The sequence below is a fragment of the Zeus faber genome, assembly GCF_960531495.2.
Source record: "Zeus faber genome assembly, chromosome: 1".
In the NCBI taxonomy this organism is placed as follows: Eukaryota; Metazoa; Chordata; class Actinopteri; order Zeiformes; family Zeidae; genus Zeus; species Zeus faber.
In genome coordinates, this window is record NC_137193.1 from 31,412,542 (window position 1) to 31,422,469 (window position 9,928).

At 43.8% G+C, this 9,928-nt stretch overlaps 1 protein-coding gene across 1 annotated transcript in view; it reads left to right on the forward strand.

Annotated features, from left to right (window-relative positions):
• The window catches only part of nxph1 (neurexophilin 1), a gene marked incomplete at both ends in the record, with an annotated part of 38,033 nt that extends 32,406 nt beyond the window's left edge, over window positions 1-5,627 (forward strand). Inside the window, one exon of the mRNA XM_080015642.1 lies at window positions 4,872-5,627. Within this exon, the coding sequence (XP_079871768.1) occupies window positions 4,872-5,627 (756 nt within the window). The remainder of the gene's footprint in view (window positions 1-4,871) is intronic.
• Window positions 5,628-9,928: the final 4,301 nt, after the last annotated feature.

Below are 9,928 nucleotides of genomic sequence, written 5' to 3' on the forward strand. Positions count from 1 at the left end.
TTTCTGCCCCAACGCATGTAGCTTTGCTCTCAGGTTCAGGACGTACTGGAACTTGTTTTTACTGGTGCTGGGACCTTCCTGCCAGTTTCCCTTAATCCGTCTGCGGGTGGTACACGCTGGTCCAAATTACCCGTTACCAGTGAAGTTCGCGTGACATAAACAAAGTGCCCTGGTCGGTCAGGATTTCCTTCGGAATCCCGACTTGGGAGATGATCTGGAACAGTGCCTGCCCAACATTTTTGGCTGTAATACTGCGCAGTGGCATCGCTTCGGGGTATCGGGTTGCATAGTCCACTAGGACTAACACAAATCGATAGCACCGAGCACTGCGGTCTAACAGCCCGATGAGATTCATAGTGATTCTCTCGAGCAGTGTCTCCACTAAGGGGAGGGGCCTCAACGGCGCTCTGGGAATAGCCGGTGGATTCACCGGCTGACAGTCGAGACAGGCGGCACAGTGCCGCCGCATGTCCGCCCAGATGCCCAGCCAATAGAAACGGGCCATTATCCTCTCAAGTGTTTTCTTGTGTCCTAGGTGACCGGCCATCGGGTTATAATGAGCTGCCTGGAAGACTAAACCCTGACAGCTTTTAAGGACTAGCAATTGGGTTATCTCTTCTCCTGACTGAGCGTCACGGTTCACTCGATATAATCTAATCACCGCAAAATACGGGTGAGTGAGCGCAGCATCCGGGCGCACCAACACGGCATCGATTTCATCTACCCGCTGAAAGGCCCCGCGAAGCTAGCGTCCTTTGACTGTTCCAGAGGAAAATCCTCCATGGGATGGACTGGGGGTTCCAGGGAAGTTCCCACCTGGGGCTCCCCCTTACCCGCTCTGGTGACCGCCACCGGTGCGACCTGCGTGTCGCCATGCGCCGAGCAACACTCACATATACCTCCAGACAGTGAGCACACCCACCCTGCTTTTTTCATAAAAACATCGAAACCCAGCCAAATTGCATCCAAAATCATGGGGTGCGACAGGCGGGAACTAATCGCGAATTTACCCTATGCTTTTTCCCCTTATTGGGAATTTCAAGCTGCACTATCGGATATGTGTGACTATCCCCATGTACACAACCGATATCGACCCACGATGACTCTGGTGGAACCAGGTGTTGCTGAATCATCGTCTACAAAAAGCACGAGTCCTGAAAAGCCTGATGTCTACCCCCTTGTTGCCTTACCGACACATGATAGGCCCCTTCTCGACCAGGGGAGGGGTCCAGCGGACCGGTGACCCAAACGATCTGGCCGACCTCCATGAGGGGGCAGTCCTGGAAGTCATGGTTGGGCCGCCCGCATCGCCAGCATACCTGTCTAGGTTGATCAAGCCCCCTTGGCCCACCACAGTTGTTCTTGAGTCCTGCATCACAAGCCAAAGCACCTGTTGTTTAAATGAGAGAAAATGTAACAAAATTGAAGCGGGGAATTTACTGAAGCAATTGGTGGCAAATGACAGTGCGCTACAAGTAGGTCTGCGCCAATCTCAACCTCAGGGTGATAAAACAAACCGAACCGCAGACAATGACAAAGCAGCAAGAAAAAGAGGGAATTGTTCTGGTGAGAGTTTGCTGACTGCAGCATGTGTTGCATCTGGACTCAACAGAATTCCTGACACCAGACTATAGGCTGCCCAGCCCTTCCTCCACCCCCTCATCCACCCCCCGATCCCCCCGTCTCCACCACCCTGGAGGCAACCAGCTGTCTGTGTCTGGCCTGTGGTCGGCATGGCTGCCAGGCGTGTGCTGGCCAGAGTGTGGGGCATGTTTACCAGATGCACCGCTCCCTCAGGTGAGAGTTGCACAGCTGGCAACAGAGAGCTAACCAAAAAAAAAAAAAAACAATAGCAAAACGAACTGGGCCCCCAGCCCAAAGGCAAGCTGGATGGATGATGGAGAATAAAAGCTGCTCAGACAAACATGTCTGTGTGCACAGTGTCAGGGACTGCAAGCCGGACAACGGGAATATGACGAGCACTGGCGTTCCGGTGGAGACCCAGAGATATTCTGGCTATTGTTTGTCATGCCGAAAGCAAGACAGATAAATCTATGTGCTCAATTAGTGTAAATAGTGGTTTCAACTAGTGCATCTTGCTAAAATGTTGTTTGCGCCATAGTCTTAAGTAGTTCTAACATGGATTTTTTTTTCAAGTTATCGTTACTTTTAGCAAAATCAGTGGCCAAAATTTGGCCAAATTGGCCTTTTCAAGCTGTTTAAAAGCTGGAAAAACATGTTTAGGGATTACATACATACATACATACATACATACATACATACATACATACATACATACATACATACATAATACTTACAGACCATTCAGACTTTGATATACAGTGTGTGTGTGTATATATATACAGTATATATATATATATATATGTATTTACATACACTTAAACACTTACAACTTTACATACATACATTCATATTTTCATACATTTCATTCATTTCATTCATGCATTCCTATTGTCATATGCCATCAATATTTACATAAAATGCATATGAGTTTCAGGAGCAGGCGGCTGCTCTCTCGCCGTCCTCCTTATCAGACATTAGACAGAACATCAGACAGAACATTACCATAAATCCATGCCAACGTAACGCTTTACCTACAACCCTGCTGTGATATTCGGCGGTACAAGAAGGCCGTCTGACCTGCTTGAGTAGCGGATGATTGCCTAGGCCTAAAGATAGACTGTGAGAACCCTCTTCAGCTCTGTATGAGTGGGCTGTTAACTGTATTCATTTTCCCTTCGTTCCTTATCTCTTGACATTTCTCACGCCTTAATGGGAGACAGATTCTCCGTGAAAGCCTGACATGTGGCAGGGCAATATGTTAAAATATGTATCTCTAAGTGAAATGGATTGTGTCTGCATTTGTGTAGAAGTAGTTTGTCCAGAAGGAGTTTTTGAGTAAATGCTTGTTGGTTAAATTTGTTAACAAACCTATGCTTCTAGAATTGAACAGAAGACCCATCATATAACGCAAAACCCTTGTACCTCTCGATGGTACCCTTAATCATAGTGATAAATATTTTATTATTAATACCTGATCCTTAAAGGACCACACCGGTGTCACATTGAGCTTTTCAATACATGTTTTTGTCCAAGTTACCTAAAGTTCCATGTTAAACCAATTCCCCCTTGGGTTAGGGTTACCCTAACCCTAACCCTAACCCCTAACCCTAACCCTAACCCTAACCCTAACCCAACCCTAACCCTAACCCTAACCCTAACCCTAACCCTAACCCTAACCCTAACCCAACCCTAACCCTAACCCTAACCCTAACCCTAACCCTAACCTAACCCTAACCCTAACCCTAACCCTAACCCTAACCCTAACCCTAACCCTAACCCTAACCCTAACCCAACCCTAACCCTAACCCTAACCCTAACCCTAACCCTAACCTAACCCTAACCCTAACCCTAACCCTAACCCTAACCCATTCTGCCTTTTCGAACGGGATGAACAAATAGAGGATAAGATAGTTATTTGGTTTTATTATTATTATTATTATTTATTTATATTTTTTTATGTATTTATTTTTATTTTATTGCAAAATAATTTTATTTTATTTTTTATTATTAATGATAATAATAATAATTTATCATAATTATAAACCACTTTTATTTCACCAACAAAGATGTAATGACTCTCCATTAATGTCTCTTATGATTCTGACAAAAGCTGGCTACTGACGTAAGAATTACCAGGTGTTCAGATGTTTGTTTCTGTCAGTTCAATATATTGTTTTGATATGGATTTTCTTCATCACATTGTCAGTCAAGAATATTAAGTTTGAATAAACCCCTTGGACCGCTTTAGCAAAAGTTTTCACGTGCATTCACTGGTGTTTTCAGTCAACCACTTTAGCTGTTCAGCTCTTCAGCCAACAACACTTCAGTCTCCCAGACAGCTTCTACTGTATCATGTTCAGAGAAGGGCCTTTCTCTTCCTCCTCAGAGAAGAGTCAGAGGTGAACACAATCGGTCATGATTCTCTTTTTCCTCCCCACTTGATAATACGACCCTTTTATCTCTGATTCAAACCACCCTTGCAGCTATGAAATCGATTGTTCTGCGATGCCGTGTGAGAAGAAAGGCGAGGTAACGGTTTATTTAAACCTGGCTGGATGTTCCCCTTTTCGTGCCAGGGACGAGCGCTGTGAGGCAGTGCACTTGGAGGGGGGTGACTGATTGGTTACGAAACCTTATTTTCCAAGTATCGATTCTGGGGATGTGGGACCCACAAAATGCAAAAAAAACCTTGAGCGAGATGAATCGGCTGTCACTTTCTACAGTACAAATCAGGCAATCAATGTCACATTCCTTCCACCGGGCACCGTATGGACCTAATTCCACTGATCTGCCGCTAAATAGTGGAAGCCCTGGGTCTCATCAATCATCAATTCAAGGAGCCCTCTTTAGTTAATAGGCTGGTCTTTACACATTTAATGGCCACTACCATTATCTGTCTGAGCCAGTGCATAACCCCTGTGTTTGACGGATAAGGCGGATAGGGATGGTGAATTCGTCTGTGATAGCTGTATTCTTTCCTTCACTCAAACCTGTCTCTGTACTGTAATTCCCAAATGGGAATTGTCTGCTAGCGTGTATTGAAATTGAAGCTTGAGCATGGACTGATTGTGCTTGTCTCCTGCTAAACACATATGATTGGTCTGTACTGTGGGAACAAGCGCACTCGAGTGTGGGGTCAATATTTCCTTAATGGGTTATAGACAAGTAATGTCTCTTGAAGTGTCTCCTTATTTAACACTTAACACTTGATTATTTCCCACACTGTTCATCTCTAAATGGGTCTTGATTAAAACTAATTATATGTATTCTCTTTTTCCCTCTTGTAGGTCACGACCGCCAACGCCTCAAAGTCGGACCTGGTGAAGTCGGGAAGCCCCAAATCCACGTTAAAGCACATATGGACGGAAAGCAACAAGGACATGTCCATCAGCCGGCTGCTGTCACAGACTCTGCATGGCAAGCAGAACAGCACGGCCCTGGACCTGCGCTACGACACCCCAGAACCATACTCGGAGCAGGACCTATGGGACTGGCTGAGGAACTCCACCGACCTGCAGGACTCGCGGCCGCGCGCCAAGCGGCGGCCCATGGTGAAGACGGGCAAGTTCAAAAAGATGTTCGGCTGGGGCGACTTCCACTCCAACATCAAGACAGTCAAGCTCAACCTGCTGATTACCGGGAAGATCGTCGACCACGGCAACGGCACGTTCAGCGTCTACTTCCGCCACAACTCCACGGGCCAGGGCAACGTCTCGGTCAGCCTGGTGCCGCCGACCAAGATCGTGGAGTTCGATGTGGCGGCGCAGCAGTCGGTCATCGACGCCAAGGACTCCAAGTCCTTCAACTGCCGCATCGAGTACGAGAAGGTGGAGAAGGGAGCGCGGAACACGCTCTGCAACTTTGACCCGTCCAAGACGTGCTACCAGGAGCAGACCCAGAGTCACGTCTCCTGGCTGTGCTCCAAGCCCTTTAAGGTCATCTGCATCTTCATCTCTTTCTATAGCACCGACTACAAGCTGGTGCAGAAGGTCTGCCCGGACTACAACTACCACAGCGACACACCGTACTTCCCCTCTGGCTGACGCAATCCCGCCAGCCGAGAACGGTGGACACGCGAAACGCAGGCTGGGGCTTCCACCTCCCCCAGATGTAAGCTGTTACTGTTCCCACCACACAAGTCCATGCCAGAGTGTGAGCCATCAGAAACAAACCGATTTCCCTGATAATGTCAAATCGCTGAATTTTGCAGACAAATTTATTTAACGGTCCTGTTGAAAAAGAAGGTACAGTACATATATAGATTGTTTAGAACACCTGAGGTAATTTGATTTTCTTAAATAAATAATAATAATAAAAAATCAATATTATGTGAATATTGTGATGGTTAAGATTCCGTTTGTTTTGTTCAGTTGATGAGTTTTGACCCCCCCCTCCTTCCGCATCCCGGCTGATTTTTCAATTTCAGTTTTACTATACGTAGTTCTTTCAGGTTGATTTGAGACATTTTCCTCGCCCCACTCACGTCCACTCTCACGTCGAAAGTTTTCCCAAGACAGTGCTTTGCATCACCGGACAACGAAGTTCTGAACCTGATGCCACTGCAGATTGGCATGCACACAATGATGCAAACAGCTTGTTATTTTTTGTTGTTGTTTGTTTTTCTTAATTATTTTAACAACACCCACAATGAAAAAAAAATGCAAAACAGCTTAAGGGTGGAAAAAAAACCTCGCGTGTGTGATGTCGATGCTTTGGGAAACTGCGGAAAGGTCGCACCTGCCTGCAGGGACGACCTGGGATCGAGCAAGCTTCTTCCACCCCCATGTTGAATTCAAGAGATGGAAATGTGTCACTATGTTCAAAACAGGTCAGCTATATCATGGCTTGCGCTCCTTGAAGATCCCATGCGCGCCATGGAGTTTGTCGGTCGATTGGTGGCTGGGTTGATTGAATGCTGATCGATCAACCGGTAAAACTATCGATTGACGAATCAATTGATAGATAAAACTGATATTATGGGGGAGAGGGCTTGCTCATCTTGTCTCTTGATATATCAAATGTAATGTTATGAATTCTATATCTTAGAGCCCTTGATTTGTATGAATGGTTTGTATTGTAAATAGTTTAATCTGACAACTTAGCTGCTTCTGTACATGACCCCACCCCCTCCCCCCGCACCCCCAAAACATCGAGCTGTGTTCTCCCCTTCCGCCCCCCCCCAATCCCCTTTATGCTCGTCCTCGGTTCCTTGAAAAACACAAAGGATACGATGTTGCTGATGTTGCTGTGACTCTCATTGAAAAAAGCAAACACTAAATCTTGTACAGAAGCTGTAAAACTGAACTTAATATATTCTATAAGTATTCATCAACTTGTATCACAACATTTTCTTTTCTTGTGGGGGGGGCGGGGCAGGGGGGATGAATGGGGGCTGGGGATGTACATATAAATAAAAAAAGAGTACATTTTACCAGTTGAATGATCTTACGTTTGAGTTATTTTATGTGACTGTCAATGAATGGATTTCCTCAATAGCTTAGACGTGTACGTAAACAGACAAAACAAACACAAAACAAACACAAAACCCCGCCGCCTGGCCTGTGATTACTCCTCTGATCTCGCGGCCATGTGCCACCGAACAACTTCCCTAATATTCACACCCCGGCGACAAAGTGGGACCGAGTCGTGGAGGAGGAAAGGGAAAAGTTGTGTCGTCCCACATCCCGGGAGAGATGGGAAGATTGAGAGCACGGCGCCCCGATAGCGTCTGTTCTGGGACTCCGCAGCGGCACCTGCCATGGAATCCTCCGCCTCGGCAGTTAGGATCAGCGGTCGGCTTTAAACAGATTAGAGCCTTCCAGCAGGAGAAATCCTCTGACTTGAGCCGGCTCATAACTTATCAGTAATTAAAGTGGATGCCAGGTTTTGCGTGTCCACCGGCGGTCCGCCGTGTGCGTTTAAAAGTTCTCATTAATGCGCTGCTTCCCAAAGTTTGACCTTAATGCTCACCCCTTTACGTCCTCAGTGTGTGTGTGTGTGTGTGTGTGTGTGTGTGTGTGTGTGTGTGTGTGTGTGTGTGTGTGTGTGTGTGTGTGTGTGTGTGTGTGTGTGTGTGTGTGTGTGTGTGTTTAAACATGCCTTAAAAGTTGTGTGAAAAACGTGACTTAACAGCTTTCAACCTGCTCACAAGACAGAAAAAGCAGGGATTGTTGTCAATCTAGCTATGGCCAAACTGTTTGAATTGTGATTCCTGTTCACGAAAAGGAAATACAATTATATAATATAATATAATATAATATAATATTATATAATGTAAAAAAATGTACTATAATATAATATTGTGAGATATTGTGTGAACAGTTATAAATGATGGACAACATTTTCATAAAAATTCTAAAAGACCTATCCTTTAACCTATACTTTAAATCTCATCCGCTTTAGCTGCATCCGTAGCGTTTCGACTACGTGTTTTAAGTTTGGTCTCGTGTCCGCATTTCAACGGACTTGTCTCAAACTCCAACTCAAGTATCGATTCCGCACGTCTCCAAATTTTATTTGATGCAATTCGGGTCCAATATTGCAATTCATTTGTACCTTTGACATTCATATCTGACATAAAATGAGAAAAACGACAATCTTTTTTTTCAAAATCCTTGTACCCATGCTTGTAGTGAGGCAAATATGTCCACCACAAAATAAAAATCCATCAAGAAATTAAAACAAAAGTTGAATCTCCATTTATCCACAACCCATATGAGAGATGACACTAGAGATCATTATTTATGGAGCTGAGGTACAGTAAATCTGCTCCTCATCTGTTAACCAGCCTCATGCCATAAAGGCAAAAAAAATATATATATATATATATATATATATAATAAAAATGCATTTCCTCCTCTGGTGAGCTAGAATATTCCATTTACACGACCTGCAGCTCAATTATAATTAAGTGGCAGCACAGAGGAGTGGAACATTTCATTCGGTGACGGCTTTGCGTGTGACATTTAGCATTTTGCGGAAGGTTTCGTCCTTTTTTTTTTCGCGAGGAAAGAGGAACACTGTGTCATTCCTGAAGGTGTTTTCAACAAACAAATCAAAAGACGGTCTTGGCTTTTGGTTTGTTTTTTCTTCCTTTTTTTGTGCTGTGGGGGGGATTCAGAACATTATCTCCGAAATCAAGTGGAACAATTGAGTTTGGGGATCAAGAACCGCATCAAGTCGTAGGCTGGTCTTGACCTAGGCCGATGCGCCGCCACCACCCCACCACAACCCCCCCATCCCTTCGAAAAAAAATAAAAAGAATTCTGCTTTAATCAAAAGTGGGGATGGAAAAAGGACCCTGCGTGCCTCTGGGATATTTTTCCATTAACCATTTTGACACATGACTGACTGTGGGGGGATTATTGGTTTTTGAAGAACTATTAACAGCTGTACATTTGCATTTTAATACAGTTCTTCTCGACCACTAATGCAATTTTACTTCCCTGCTTTGTTTCTTCCCCACCCTCGTTTGTTCCTGGAACGGTTCGAGCCGACAGGGAGAAAAAAGGGACCCTCCGGCCTTTTTAATCATTTTAATTGCTGCTGATTTTTTTTTTTTTTTTTTTTATTAATCACTCGTCGAATCTTCACAATTGCAAATTGTCCGATCGGGCTTCTGTCCAAACTGTTGCTCATTCTTTTCCCAGGGAAATTCTCAGGTGGTGTCCAGGTGGCCTAACGGAATTGGAAATAAGAGGCGTCTGGGTTTTTCCGGCAACGTGGTGGAAAGTAATTTAGTACAAATACTTTGTTTCTCTAACTGAGCACATCTTTCCCCTATCTGTACTTGAGTATATTCAGTTTTGGAGACTTTTGACTTTTACTTTATTACATTACTTATAACACATTACTTAATTTAATATTTGTTTAGTCAATATTTGTTTATTTGTTTGTTTAGATTCATATTTATATTTGTATATATTTGTAAATAGCTATGACACCACCTATACTATTTTATTGCAGATTGTAATTAGGATATTTATGAGCAGATAAGATAAGATAAAGATACTTTATTAATCCCCAAAGGAAAAGATATAAGATATTAGAAGATATATGCTACAGTCGCACTTTATGCCCTATTATAGACTCTGTAATATCAGGGCACTGAACAGGACAAATCATTTCACTTTAATTACTTAAGCAAATGTTATTATTTATTTTTCAAAAATTGTGAGTACATTTAATCATATTAAAGAGCAAGTACTTAATATAATGTTGTTTAAAGTGGCAATAATATTTAGTTTTTCTGAAGTATAATTGTCAATGTTGCACTAGGGTTACCCTAACCCTCTACTGTAGTAATTTCAGTCGGGGTATTTGTACTTTTACCGGATTAAAAGGT